We start from the raw sequence: 15,829 nt of genomic DNA, 5'->3' as shown, positions 1-15,829 counted from the left end.
AAGGGTGTATTGGAATGTGAAAGTATGCGTCTTTCAGATCCAAGGTAGTAAGAAAGTCTCCCTGACAAAGGAGCGGGAGGACTTGTTGTAGGGTGACCATGTGGAAATGGTCTGAATGTATGTATGCATTTAGAGGCCGGAGGTCCAGAATGGGCCTCAGGGTCCCGTCTTTCTTTGGTATTAAGAAATATAGGGAGTAGACCCCTAGATTTTGCTGATTGACGGGGACCTGCTCTATAGCGTGTTTTCGGAGGAGGGAGAGCACCTCCTGTTTGAGCAGTGTGGAATGTTCTTGAGACATTGGACGGTGCCTTGGTGGGATATTGGGTGGGGTAGATGTTAGCTCGAGACAGTACCCTGACCGAATAATTTGGGTCACCCATTTGTCCGATGTTATGGACTCCCATGCGTGGATAAAGTTTTGTAGTCTGCCCCCGACCGGAGTGGGATGGTCTGGGGGGAGTGAAGGGAAGTCATTGTGCGGGCGGGGTTGCAGAACGGGTGGTGTTAGTTTTGCCCCTGCCCTTATTGTTGTTGCCTCTGTAACCACCCCTTTGGTAGCCCTTTGAAAAGGTATTTTGAGGAGGGGACTTGTAGGAGGTAGAGGCGCTATCGGTGGAGTAGCCTCTGCCTGTGCTACGAAAGGATGAGCGTTGAAAGGAGCGTTTAGGGGCCTGTGATTGTAGTGCCCCCATAGACTTTGCTGTGTCTGTGTCCTTTTTCATCTTTTCTAATGCTTCGTCCACCTTTTGCCCAAAGAGAGTTTGTTGGTCAAAGGGGTGATTTAGTATGGACGCCTGGACTTCAGGCTTGAACCCTGAGATCCTGAGCCAGGCAGGACGACGAAGCAGGACACTGGTACTTATGGCTCTAGAAGCAGTGTCAGCTGCATCGAGGTCACACTTAATGGAGGTGTTAGTAATTAGTTTACCCTCCTGTATCAGGTCATGAGCCTTGCGTTTGTGTTTTTCGGGGAGGTGCTGCATAAGAGCGTCAAGCTCGTCGTAGTGTGCTCTGTCATAGCGCGCAAGTAGCGCTTGTGTATTTGCAATGCGCCACGTTTGCAGCTTGGAAGGCGGTGCGTTTGCCAGACGCGTCTAGAAGTTTGGATTCCTTATCTGGCGGTGGGGCTTCTCCTGAGGACTGGGAGTTAGCCCGCTTTCAAGCTGTGGACACAACTAGGGAATCTAAGGGAGCAGGGCCCTTAATGTATGCAGGGTCTGTGGGTGCCGCCTTGTACTTTTTTTCTACTCTAGGGTTCAATACCCTGGCCCTGACAGGGTCTTTGAACACCTCTGCAGCATGCTTGGTGACCCCTTTAAGCATGGGCAAGATAGATGTGGACTTGTCCTGAATGTCAAATGTGTCCAGTAGGAAGTCGTCTTCCACTGGTTCACTATGCATTTCCACCCCATGGTAGTGTGCTGCTCTCTGCACTAAGTGGTGAAACCCTAAGGAGTCCTCTGGAGGAGACGGCCTGGATGGGTATAGGTCGTCCTGAGGCATATCCGGTATGTCAGGGTTTTGGTAGTCTTCCCATGGGTCTGGGGTCCCCGGTGGAGTGGGGTCCATTGGGGCGTCCGCCGGGTCATAATCTGGATCCCCGTAATCCGGATCTGGGGACGGGGTCGGGGAGTGATGAGGTAAGGGTGGCGGAGACCTGGGAGGGGGAGGGGGTGGAGGAGGTGGAGGAGGTGGAGGAGGAGGTAGTGGGGAGGGCACTCTGAGAGGAGAAGTAGCAGAGTCCTTCCGCTTGGGCGGTGGAGGAGGAGCCGGTGTGTCAAGACGTCTTTTATTGACAACTAAAGTCAATAGCCCAGTCTTTGGATCTTTAAATAGAGTCTTTTGCAAAGGGTCTGGTGTAAAGAGATCCAGTGGCGCCGAATCGTCCGCTGGCGCCGATGTTTTCGGAGCCGAGGGTTTCGATGGTTTCTGTGCGCCATGCTTTTTTGGAACCTCCGGTTTTTTCGGCGTCGAAGGAGTTTTTGGCGCCGGAGCGTTGGTGCCGACAGATTTGTGTTTGTGTTTTGTCGGCACCGAGAGTCCAGGCTTCGGCACCGGCGGCTTCGGAGTCGAGCTGGGTATCACTTTCTTCGGTGCCAGATGGTGTTTTTCGGCACCAGGCGTCGGCTGGCTCGAGCCCGAGCTGCCGTGAGACTTCTGAGGCTTCGACACCGGGCCCGAAGGTGAGGTGATAGAAGCTGTGTGCTTGGTTTTGCCCAGGCCTGCAGGCGAGGGTGTAACCGGAGTCTCTTTGGTTTTGGGCGCGGGGGTGGGAGGGGGTACAGTACTCACGACCCGCTGCGCCGGTGTGATGTTCTCCACGTCGGAGTCGTCGGCCTCGGAAGCACCGACGACGTCGTCCTCCTGCTCGGTGTGTAGTTGCCCCGAAGCTCCGGCGTCGTCTCCGAAGATGTCCAGTGGAGCTGCGGTTGATGAGTGCGCCATGGTGCGTCGAGCTCTTCGATCCCGGATGGTCTTTTTTGATCGAAAAGACTTACAGGCGGGGCAGTCTCTAGCCTCGTGTTCTGGAGAGAGGCAAAGGTTACACACCTGATGGAGGTCGGTGTGGGGAAATTTAGACCCACATTTTGGGCACTTTTTGAACGGAGTCCTTTCCATCAGCCGGGACCGGAGTCGAGGAGGGCCCGAAGGCCGGTGCCGATGTACGGAATGGAGAAAAGTGCAGCTTCGAGAGATGAAGATATGATGAAGAAACTCGAAGAACGAGGATTTTCCGTCGAGGCTGGAACCGTAGAAGTTCGAAGCCGGAGCACGAAGTATCACATCCGAGCCCGATGGCGGAAAAAAACAATCTGAGGATGGAGCCGAAGCCCATGCGCAGTACGGACCGAAGGAGGAGTCACCGAACTCGTGACTTCCAAAGACTGTCCAAAGAACAAAAACAAACTGCAAACATCCGGGCCCAACACCAGATGGCAATCTATGCTAAGTGTACAATCTGCAGCTCATATGCCTCGAACATGGAGTTTAGGCCCTCCGAACTCAGAATATAATAACATCTTTTCCGGGAGATGGTTTTTATATTGTGTGTTTGAAAATGCCACTTTTAGAAAGTACGCATTTTCTTGTTTAATCACACAGTGGCTGGGGATGTGCATTCACTGTAGACAGTCACACGGGGGGTTGAGGTGTGTCTTGTCTTTCCTGGGTGACTCCCAGCAGGGATGAATAGGCCTGGTCTGCACTTAGAGTGGTGGGAGAGGTTTTCACTAGCACCTGAATAGGCCCGGTCTCCCCTGCACAAAGCTATTTCCACCTCCTGTAGTGAAGCTGGGTTTAGAGAGGGTATAACTAGTTTGGACTTGAGCTCAGAGACCCTTGTCACAAAGAGGATAAAGAGAAAATATTATATAAATATAGGGGCCCTGACCCCAGACTTTAGAACTCTTTTGGATCAAGAAAACTGCCAAGAAGAAGAGCTGGAGAAGCTGTGAGGAGGAACTACCACTGTGCTGTATGCTTTGCTAAGTTGGCCTGCAGTGGCTGCTTTATCTTGGGCAGATAAAGGACTGGACTGAACTTCCTGCAACTTTTTTCTGAGTTTCTCCAAGGGCTTGATGTAGAGCTTGCTCCCTGTTCAAGCAGTCTTAGAAACAGCAGAGACTTCTAATTCATCTGCTACTAGCACTGTGTGTTTTGTGCTGTAACAGAAGAAAACGCAACCTGGCGCCGTTAACGATGCAGCTGGTGGGTCCGTGTCCTGAAGGAACTGCAGAGGGCAGCACTGCACTTGGCATCGCAACATTGGTCTCACCGATGACTATGCAAAACGCAGCCACCGCTCCGCTGCATGCACTGTGACCTGTGGGCGCTGCACGTCACAACGCCACCCTGGTATTCCCTATGATACTGCTCCATGTCAACATAGATGCTGCTGCTTGCACCCTGGTTTGATGGCACTGCTCGCAAGTTACACAGCACACCGCCCTGTCCCATACCGCAACCTTGGCCTACCGACGCCATCGACTCCAGTTAGTCAGCAGACAGGGCATCAGCAACGACAATACCACTGCCTGCACCGTGACCTACCAGCACCACAATGAGCATCCACCATTTCTCTCCGCAGCCGTGATCTCACCGACACCGATAGATAAGTCACCGAACCGCTGCCGCACCGCTCCACTTCACACCACACCACACCACAGCCCCGATGCCCGCCGATACCAGCGCTCCAGACTTCAACCGCCTGGAGTTCGATATGCAACGCGTGTGACTTTAAGGGCCAGACTACTTCCGCAGCGAACTCTGGAACGGACGCCTGCCAATGCCAGCTCTTCGAGGCTCATCGTAAGGTCATCAACGATCTGCATTTCTAAAAGGTACTGTTTGCGGGTTTTACCAAACACCATAGCTGGCATGCGATGCCACGGTCAGCCAGAACTGTTTGGATTTGTTGTTCACAACGCCGTGATAGCCCCGGATGGAGCCATCGACTTCCAGTATCTGTAATTTAAGTCAATTTTTACTTGTTGATATTTCTAAGAACTGTATGGTGGATTTTTTTATAGTTTTTGGACTTGTTTTGCACAGATAAAACATTGGATATTTTTCTAAAACTGGTTTGGTGTCCTTTTGTAGTGTTTTCACGGTATTACTGCAGGTTATGTGCAAATGCTTTACACATTGCCTTTGAGATAAGCCAGACTGCTCATGCCAAGCTACCTATTCTCACTAGGAAGAAGGGTCCATACTTGGACAGGGTCACAACCTGCCTACTAGAGACTCCCATTTTAACACAGACCAACTTATTTTTGGAGCATTATCATGTTGGCTATTGCAACTTCAGATGACTTTTGGAAAATGTATTTGTGGTGGTCTTTCCAGTGCAATATTAGGTGGTTGTTATGCAAGTACTTTCCCTCTGACTGCAAGTCCACTTTGTGAGGAAGTCATGCCACTAGCAAGGGCAGCTGGACTCCTATGTTGCAAATGGATTTCCAAGCAGCCTAAGGTCTAAGAGTAGATGGCAAGGGAGTAGGAACAGTTGCCACGAAAACAAAAGAGGGATTTCAAGCTAGTGAGCATTGGGAACGGGTCTCTGGTGTGGTGGCAAAATGGAGTCTGTGGTGACAGGGAGTAGGTGAAGTGGAATTAAGCCTTTGTTAATACAGTAGAGGAAAAAACATGTAGGGTGTGATAGGAGAGTAGCTGTGCAGATAAAGCAGGCTTGTGATTAGACATTGGAGGAAATATAGGTATGCAGCTAGAGGTGGGTGAGTGATATAGCTAGAGTCCTGGACCCTGCCTGTGGTGAAAGATTGGAAGGAAAAGGGGAATGGGCTGCTGGTGACAGAGTGGCTACCGTAAGGCAAGCTTAGACGTGATGAGAAAATGGCAATGAAAGGATGGAACCTCCATTGTGGAATAGTGAAGCAAAAATGGAAGACTGCATTGTGAGAGAATAGATGCAAGGGAACATGCAGCCTGTGGTGGGACATCATAGGGAAAGCATGGTGAGTTGAGGAAATAGAGGGTGAAGGGAATTTATGCTATACTGTAAGAGTTGAGGGGAAGGAACACATGTGTCAAGTGTATGGGTACATAAGCCTATGGTGTGTGAGGGCAAAGGAACTAATAGGTTTAGCAACCACAGGCCAGCAAATCCAAATAGCCAACAGCTAGGACAAGTTGATCACTTTACAGGACAAGTAGATTTCTGTCGCCTTTAGTCCCCTGGACAAGTAGACCTTGTAAAAAATTCCACTTCCCTGTTTCTGAAATTTTGGAACACCCATTGTTTAACTCTGTATAACAGATGCTGCCTGTGAAGCCGCCGATTGAGACTGGCTGTTCCCTGATGTGGACTTGCCATTCTCCCTGTCGTAACAATAAAGAGCTGTTTTTACATTACCAAAGAGGAGTCTGTCTTTTTCTTCATTTTTTAAGTTTCACTGCAACAATATTGATGTGTATATATTTTAGGTTTTGTGAAACAAAGTAAAGCTAAACCTAGAATATTTCCCACATTCATTTAACCGATAAATGTACATTCTTATTTAAAAGTCTGACAGGTTTCCGGCTGAGGTGCTGGCCTCGCCCCCTTAGGAGCGGCATTCTTGTACTCCCCAGTCTCTACTGAATGTCGCTATCCATTTACACTGTAGGGGTATCCTGGTTTATTGTTGTTGCTGGGAAATGTATGAGTATATTGTGCTATGTGGATCCCTATCCGGCCACGGGTTGAATGGCCTCATGATACTGTATGCATGTATTAGAATGGACATTTCTTACAGTGCTCTGACTTTGTATGTGCCGGTCTGGTTTTGTGTTAAAAAACAATAAAAAGTTTAATTAAAAAAAAGTCTGACAGGTTTCAATGATATGACAACACAGATATGATAAAGGAATACACATATGAAAATGTGAAAATGTTGGTATCAAACTTACGCATACCTACTGCTGCCTAAGCCCCATTAACATGTATTTATCTTTTAATCCCCTTACCTATTAATCCGCACAACTATTGGCATGATAGTCAAGACTGACAGTGTTTAAAATCACTAAAAAAAACGAATTTACACTTTGTTCACATTTAAAAATCTAGGCAGGGCAATACATTGTTTTCTGTCCACATTTATGTGCATAAGTCAGTAAAAACTGAAAACAGGGAGAGGTGTGTTCAGAATATTCTGTACAGGTACAGTTTGCTATGTGATTATGAATCTCAATCCAATGTCTTCTTGTTGTGGGGAATGGAGGAGATGGATGTGTTTGGTGGGGGTGAGCTTCCCATTTTGAGACAATTACAATGAAGTCCTAACTATATTGCTACCGTAAACCATAAAATTCAATAAAAAGATGGCAAAAAAAAAACCACAGTTTAGTGCAGGAATCTAATTGGACAGTACAGTTTTCAGAATCTAAATTAACAGCTGAGATGCTGATAATTATATTGACAGCGGTGTGGGGGAAGTGACTGGCAATCAATAAGTGTGCAACTTGTGTGTTTTTAGGTCTCGGCTAGCGAAGGCTGCGCTTGCGCAGTCTCGCTCGCGAGATTTAATGTTTTTTAGTACGGGGCTTGAACCCGCCCCTCTTCTCCATTGGCTGGCTTCCTAAACGGAGGCCAGCCATTGGAGAAGAGGGGAGTCTGTCCGTTTAAGCCCCATATTTTTCGGATTCGGGGGCGTGTTTTTTACTTTCTTTCTCTCCTCTGGAATGTAAACATTCCAGCCAATGGGAAGAGGAGAGAAAGAAAAACACGCCCCCCAATCCGAAAATGCCGCTGCGTTTCTCCGAGGCATTTCTGCTTGACCTCAGAGAAAGGCGGTGGTGTTCATGGCTCTGATGGCGTGATTCTGCAAGCGATTCCACTCGATTCGCAGCTGACTCAGCAATATCCCGTTGTATAGCTTCCATGACTGCCTCTGCCATGGTGCTCTCCGGCGTAGCGATGAGCAGGTCCGTTGCTTTCCCCTAGTTAATCAGCTTCAAAACTGGTCTCCCTACTTGCGGGACATCTTTTTTCCCCCTGAGCGCGTTGTCAGCTTGTTTTTAAATTTTTTCCTTGGGCTCTTAGAGTAAGTAAAGCGGGGTCCTGGCTCGGCTCGTCCAATTTCCTATAAATTATCAGACTCCTATACCTCTACCAGAGCCAGTACCTTCCACTGGTACTTATGCAAAAAACGCCGCGCAGCAAACTCGCGTAATCCCAGTTGCCAGCCAATGGAAAGGGCTAAACCATAATTCCTCATTCATTTCGTCCGATAGCTCTAAAGGCATGACACCTACCTATCTTTCTCGATGTTCCATTATCTTTGCAGCCAACAACAAGGTTATGAAAAACAAGGTCCAATCTAAATAAAGCCCTTGCTTGTAACATAACGGCAGATGCTGTTTTCGAAAAGTACAGTTCGAGCAACATATAAATAATATTTGTAAAATATCGTCCTTGTTCCTGTTTACAATCATTCAAATGAATGTAGTTAAAATATAGAATTTATATATAGAACTAAAGTTAAGGCTTTTTTTAAGGGCGTATCTTTTTCGAGATATTCTGGGAAGCTCTCTTTGCATAAACCTTAGCCTTTCCACTATGTCGTACGTATTAAGACTGAATAGAAACAAAAGAAAGACCAGAAGGTGTACTGGTTAAATGTCTCCGCCATCTTGGGTGAAAGAGATGAGCGCGCGCTAACATTTCTCACTCGTTTAACACATTAAAAAAAAGTAGTTGGTATTTTTCTTTAGAAACAGATTTGCACCTTTGCAATATGTTTTAAATATGACTGTATAATTGTATGGCTTTAGAAAACGGGATAACCTTATACTTCTAAAAATTATCTCCAAAGTGCCCCCTTTGTCATCTTTCTCCATTTGTTTTATTTTTTAAAATATATTTGCAGATTTATTTTTCCTTTGCTTTAAGTTGCATTTGCGGGACATTGCTGCTTCGGAAAGAAGTTGCCACGCAGCGGAACCCGCGCTAAAGTCCAGTCGGGCTCGCAGGCTGCCATACACAGCAGGAAACTGTCTGTTTGGGCAGGAAGTATGTGCTGGGCCAGCTCCATGCTCGTTCTTTTTGGTATTTAGCGGCGCTGAGGATGCATGTCCAGGTATCTGAATACAGGGCTAGACTGCAGCAGCAGGTGAGCCACCGCCCCTCTCCCATGCTGTGGCTACTGATCATGCATGTGAATTGCCTACTACAGTAAAGATTACAGACCCTAAAGCAGGGTCAGCTACATATGGTGTCACATAATCACTGCCAGATACCTTCTATCACTGACACTGTTCATAAACATTCATAAAGTGTATTTTATTTATTAACAATGTTTATTTATAGTGCCTCTTCACCAACTGGTATTGAAGCAATTTACATATGCATCATTTGTTTATACATTATCATGCAGATCAAACGAAATGTAATCCGTGGAGGGATGGGGGTGGTTTAAAGAGGAGGATGAAGGGGTATAGTGTTTAGGAGTTACCAGAGGATAAATTAGTGTGATACTAACTATCGCTGAAAGGAGTTACACTGTAGCTGTGGGTCGATAATCTCATGTTTGAGAAGGAGAAATCTTGTTTTAGGATCATAGACTATACATAGCTTCTGTTTTTTCCAGGAATAAGAGCGCATTTGAGAGTGATTAAGCTATTGACATTGTAAATAACAATGCCGTTTCTTTAAATGTTTAAAAACAAAAACAAACAAAAATAATGTCATGAGCAATGTCAATAGCTCTAACTTTAACAATGCCGAGACCATTGCATTGTAAATGCTTGTTTTTATATGTTGTAAAGATTACCTAATTTCAAAAGCCTTTTGTTACAGATTAGGTTAAATGTATGAGAATTAGGAGTTTTACATAGTGTCTTTTTTTCACCCTCTCTTTCCAAGTTTATAAATAATATTAAGCAAAATCGTATGGATCACATAGGCATTAGAGAATTAACAACTATACATCTCTTAAAACAGTAACAGGACAAAATCAAAATAACAAGGCAGAAACTTACATCAAGTGTTTTAAGTTCTTCCAAATCTCCAATTTCTTTAATCGGATCACTCTTCTGTTGCCTGATGAAATCTGCTATTGCCGACATTGATCTCTGACCACGATATTCTCTTTTCATCATCATGCCATTTCGAAATAATTTTAAGGTTGGATACTTGCTTATCCTGTACCTCTGGGCTATGTCGGCTAACAAGGATAAAAATAAATTTAAAAAAGACATAGGTTGCGACATAAGTAAAAAAAACTGTCCTACATTTTACAGAAGAAAAGAAACCATGCTATAAACAGATTTTGGATTTTGTGGAATATTCAGAGTTAAGCAAGAAAATAACATGTAAAGCTTACTATTTCTTGAACCTCTAAGTTTGATTCTCCAAACTCCTTTTCTTGGCCACATGTATCTCATTACCCTGATTTAGCAATCTTTCTTACCTCTGAATATTATATCAATAGTTTCTTTCTAAAAAGCAAAGAAATATCACAGGACAAAACCTTGGATTTGCGGTGGATTGTGCCAGCAAGACCCAGAGAGGTTACCTGCCAAAGCACAGAAGAAAATGATTAGCTGCTTAGCTACTTTTGATAAATTGAAGGTTGACAAACAAATGCCCTCAATTAGACCCTCACAGAGGATGATTTGCCCTATTTAGCAATCTCCACCTGCCTGATTGAAATCTCAGTGTTGACTGGTGCCACCACAGCTCACTTCAGAGCACTGAAAGTATACCAACTGGGTAGCATGTTAAAAACGCCTACACAGCAAAATTTGCGAATGTAGTTTTGCTAAACAAGGCAGGAGTTTATCTCTAAAAAAAAAGCAAATGCCCTTGACCCACTAGCCGTTGTCTCCCAGAGCATGAGGGTCATTCTGCATTGTCTCTACCCATCTCTTCCATGCATCACATTGTAGACACAGGCAGGAAAAATTAGTGACTATTGGCCCGCTCTCAATAGTGTGAGTCGACCGTCACTGTGACCTGGCAGTTCCTTTGTGCGGAGGCCACCAGGACAGAGATCTACAGTAGCAGTTCCCCAGACTCTATATACCAAGTTTGACAGGAAGAGAATCGCCAATTTACAGTAGTGCAAACTATGTAAGTCCCAAAAGCTTTACAGGTTCCATGAAAAGCATCAATAAATGTTTCCCTCCATGCAAGGGTACTGAAATGTTCAATTATACGTCAAAGGAGAAATTTATCAGAGCTAATACTCGGACCAAGGGAACAGGGTTATCAAGACCAAACCAATAAATGCTCCACTCAGTATGTGTAAAATAAATAAATAAATAATCACCAAAATTCCACATTAACTTAATCTCATGAGACTCTCAAATAAAACATTTAACCCAAAGGATAGCAAATATGAATGCCAGACTACTACAAAAATATGTTTGATTGTAATTTGATAATAAATAGTACATATCATTTGATTTAAAAACTGTTACATGGGGCGCGGCCAAGATGGCGACCGGAGAAGGCACAGGTTAGTGTGCTCCGGAGCCTACCATCCAAATAATCCCTAAATATCCTGCCCACTCAAGACTGATTGCTGATTAAAATAACAGCCAGCATCGCTGTGACAGCCAGTGGTACGTAGCGGGGAGCTGAGCGGACCTGCAACGTCCCAGGGATGGATCGTCAATCCGGGTCTACACTGCTGCCGAACAGATTTAGCGGGGAGTCCTTCAGGGGGATCGAGGTGCCTGCTGCACTGGCAACCGGAGTTCTACCTGAGGCGGAGTACTGACGCCAGAAGCTGTGGAACCCGTAGGAGACCTCCACTGGTACAGAGAATTGCGCAGTGAGGGCGCCGGGCAACCTGGGCTGTCGGAAGTCCAGCGGAGCGCGCTGAGAACTGAAGAAGACAGCCCGTGCATGTTACTGTAGGCACGTAGGTGAGCTGGACGTCGGAGACCCTTGGAGAGTGCAGGAAAGGAACAAAGCGGGCCTCGCACTTGGAGCGTGGGGCCTCCTGGTCGGGAATCCTGTGCCTAACGGTCCTAAGGAGCACACTGAAGCTCTGGGAGGACTGCCCGTGCACGCCCCCTGCCTGTGAGGAAGACACAGAAGGCCAGCGGAGAGTACAGGAAGGGGCCGAGGCGGGCCTTACATGCAGAGCGGCAGCCTCCTGGCTGAGAAGCCTGCGACACCCACCAGCTGTGTTGGCGGAGCGGACATGGCCCGGGGAGCGGCACCACAGAGAGCGCAGGAAACAGAAGCACGAGACCCTTTGAACGGAGGGCTGCGCATGGACATACAGCTCTCTGCAAGGGGGCCAGAGGTGAGGTGCCCTACACAGGGTGGATGCGCGGCTGCAGCAGGGAGGACCGGGTGCCAGAGAAGTGGTTGTTGGAGGTGCTGCAGGGGGCTGGGTTCCACCTCGGGTGCGGCCCTGTCTCGGTACAGCTACTGAGACTAGTAAAGGTCCAGAGGAGCGAACAACACCGGTCCCCCTAACGGAAGCACGGAGAGGACCATACTGGGGCCACCCATCCTCCACACTGGATCCTAATCTAAGATAACACAACAAGAATACGTGAAGGTAAGCTGTTGTCTCGGGGAGTCTTGATCCTGCTACCCCCGGTGGCCATAAAAGGAACATGCTGAAGCATCATTACCCACACAATTAAATACATAGTTAAAGACAGAGCACGAAGAAAGGGGCGCCTCGTGGCGAAGACGACTCAGGGGCCCTATAGAACCACCCTCGCAAGGGAGAACTGCAGAACACAAATTAGACTCCCGCACTACCATGAGGGGCTAACCTGCAGTGTAATCCCTCACGATAGGATACTGGTTTGCAAACATGGACAACGACAGGCCCCAAAGAAATGTACAGCAGATGAAAATAGACCATTATACCGCAGAGGGAGTCCCCCCCCCCCCCCCCCGAGGTTGGACCCGCCGCGAATGGTACCGGCGGGGGATGGATCGACTGCACCGGAACTTACTGGAACTCAGATACTTGCAGCGATTGAAGCATCTAGCGCAACAGTCCAGGCAAAAATAGATGCAGTCTCACTGGATGTTGGACTGCCGAGGGATGATCTCCGCACAGTTGCGGATCGCTCCTTGGCTATAGAACAAAGGGTCAGCGAGCTACAGATGAAAATTACTCTTTAAAATCAATGGTGACGGAGCTCACACACAAGACGACTGCCCTGGAACGCCGGGCAGAGGACGCAGTAGGGCTCTCCCGCAGGTGTAACCTGCGTTTTGTTAGATTTCCTGAGGGTGTCTAGGGGAAAGAGCCAGAACTCTTTCTAGAAAAGTGGATTAAGGAGATATTTACTGCAGCAACACTCTTCCCCCCCATCTTTATAGTTGAGAGGGCACAGAGGAGCGCTGCCTAGGACGCTGATAACAAAGATCTTAAACTACAGGGACCGAAACAGTATCCTCAAAGCTGCGAGATGAGATGGGGACCCTGTCCTCGGAAATCAATGAATCTGCATATTCCCAAACTACAAATGCCTAGTTCAACAGCAGAGAACATCCTTATTGGGGTGAAAAAAAATCTCCGAGCTGTGAACTTACAATACACGCTCCTGTATCCAGCAAAGCTCAAGGTACTTCATGCCAGTAGAGAACACTTCTTTACTACGCAAGAGTCAGTCTGGGACTGGCTGGAGGTCAGAGGTCGCAGCCCAGGGGGAGAGAAGAGAGGATATCCCCGATCAGCTCCAAAGAGGGCAGGAGCACCACCCGACACCTGGGGCCCAGGAGGTCCTCGAGATCGATGCAAATAGTGGTGGTCAGAAGGGATGGATCCCTGGACCTGGAACAATCTGATTCTGGAGGAGAGGGCAGGAAGTCTCCTAGACTCGATCAAGCGAGCAACAGGTAGAACAAGAGGCTGCCAGAGCGCTGGTGGAGGTGGTGACTGCAAAGGGCTCTGAGACCAGTACGGGCGATATCGTCAAAGACACACCTTAACAGGGGGGCTCCTGAGGCATTGAAAGACCAAGTTGACGAAAACCGGAGAACAGAACCAAATGATTGAATCCACGAGGCCTTTGACTCGGACACTGTTACACCCATTGGGCAGGGAACCAATTGGTTGTGAAGCTGATCCCCCATCGACATCTGGCTGGCTGACTGGATACGGCCGGGCACCGATGCTGGATGGGTGTCCTATGCAGCCCCCCCCCCCCCAATTCCTCCTCTTCTTTACCTGATTTTTCTGATTGCTCCTTTTCAGATGGCTAAAATTATCTTTTGTAGTCCATTTACCCTACTCCAGAATTATTCTCTTTGGATATTGGTACATTTTGAACGGTAGGGTATGAATGGATAGAGTTAGTTGGTTGTGTGCAGAGGCGCAACTAGAGCCAAATTTCGTGGGGGGGGGGGGCTAAGAAAAAATTTCGGGGGTGGGGGGGGGGCTGAATCTTTTAAGCCATAGGCAGAGTGGAGCTGCAGGGGCTCTTAGAAGGGGTGAAACAACAGCGAGGCCTCATTAACATGCATATGGTCTTTTAAAGACCTGTGAAGTGCTCGGGTGCGGCTATGTGTGCGCCGGGAAGCTGTCTCATCCCGGGCTGCCACACACGACGGGGGGGGGGCTGAAGCCTTGTGAGTCCAATGGGTGTGAGTGATGCCTAGGGTCAGAGGGGCGTTGCCGACAGACACTTAAGGAGTCTGGGAAGCGCGTTATTTGTCTGGCCTAGCAGAAGTTCAGCATTGGATGATTGAATGTGCAATGTGTGCAAGCGGACTCTGAGGTATGAGAGGCACGCAGTGCGGAAACGTATGGTTGGTTGTGGTTTAAATATTGGAATTACAGCACTGGAAGTTAAATTGTTAACGATGTTTCTAGGTGGGGATGGGAGGGGTTGGGGACATGTGGGGATGCACGGCTTGTTATTAAAGTGTCTACCCGGGGGTGGGGAGGATGGGGAGTTCAATTTGTTCAGTTTAAGGGCCTCACAGGCAGCAAAAGGGGCAATATGCAGCATGTACTACAAACAGATATGGCAGATGTGGATTAGATGATATGGGGCAATACAAAATCATAACATAGAATTTGAGGGGGTTACGTTCCTTTACTAAGCGGAACCGAATAAAAATGTACATGAGGAGGCAGGGCATTCAGACATGCTATGGTACAGGAGACACACCTGCTTGACACAGACACAGAAACTTCATCGGAAGTGGAGAGGGCAGTTGTTTGCCTCCACTTACTCTACATACACCAGGGGAGTAGCCATATGGGTGGCCCCACAAGTTCCGTTCAAACTACACACATAGGAGGCAGATGTGAAGGGAAGGTATGTTATAGTACACTGTGTTCTAGATGGTGTTGAGGTATGCCTGCTTAACGTATATGTGCCAAGCATAGATGATGGAGCTTATTTCACACACATAGAATACCGGCTTCTCCCGTACATTGGGATAACGTTGATCTGGATGGGAGATTTTAATTGTGTGCTAGACGGCCATCTGGATAGTGATCAAACGAAACACACTAAACCACATAAGACATAAGATCTGGGTGAGGTGATGTGCAGGCTCAACTCAGTGAATATTTGGCGAGATACGCATGTCGGAGAGCGCAGTTACACCTGGTATACCCCTGCCCGTGAGGTACAGAGTAGACTTGATAGTTTCCTGCTATTTAGAGAGGTATGTGCTGAGGCGACAGAGACAGAGGTGCTGGGTCGATTTCTGTCGGATCATGCCCCGGTGCTGCCGGTATGGGGGCCCAGGAGGGTTAGGCCACAGGTAACTCTGTAGAGACTACAAGCTGCGGCATTGCAGGATACGCTATTCAGAGAGGAACTCAGGGAGGTTCTCGAAGGGTACTTCAACATGAACTGGTCAACTGCAGAGACTAGGAGCACAGAGTGGGATGCCTTTCAGGTGGTTATCAGAGGGGACTGTCTGTGTAGAGTGGGAAGAACCATAAGACGAATAGAGGTAGAATTGGCGGAAGCTGAGCATAGACTGACAAGGGTTTCGCGCGAGAAACAGAAACCGATGTCACCTAATGAATCACTCCTGCAGGCACAACGCAGGGTGGGGGAGGTCTGGGACGGATTAGATTGCTTAGTTCGAAGAGAATATTGGCAATTGCTACACAGAGAGGGGGATAGGTCAGGGCTGTTACTGGCGTGGCTTTTGAAACGTGAGCGTCCGGCTCTGTTGATATTATCGCTGCAGGGCCCGAATGGAGAGAAGGTCACCACACAGATGGGGGTTAACACTACGTTATTCCAACACCTATCAGAAACCTATCACGAGAACCTTGGCCATTGGGTACTGATGGAGGAGGAGTGCTTTTTCGGCCTCCCCCTCCCTCGAGTAACGGATGAACAACAAGGGAAACTAGAGGCAGCAATTCAGCTGGGG

The 15,829-nt window shown here is 47.7% G+C and overlaps 1 protein-coding gene across 1 annotated transcript in view; it reads right to left on the bottom strand.

Moving 5' to 3' along the window:
* The window catches only part of ERP44 (endoplasmic reticulum protein 44), a 557,683-nt gene that overhangs the window by 339,565 nt on the left and 202,289 nt on the right, over positions 1–15,829 (bottom strand). Inside the window, exon 5 of the mRNA XM_085606779.1 lies at positions 9,481–9,665. Within this exon, the coding sequence (XP_085462905.1) occupies positions 9,481–9,665 (185 nt within the window). The remainder of the gene's footprint in view (positions 1–9,480; positions 9,666–15,829) is intronic.

This window comes from Triturus cristatus, chromosome 5_2 (assembly GCF_964204655.1).
Source record: "Triturus cristatus chromosome 5_2, aTriCri1.1, whole genome shotgun sequence".
Classification (NCBI taxonomy): Eukaryota; Metazoa; Chordata; class Amphibia; order Caudata; family Salamandridae; genus Triturus; species Triturus cristatus.
This window is presented reverse-complemented; position numbering and strand designations above follow the sequence as displayed.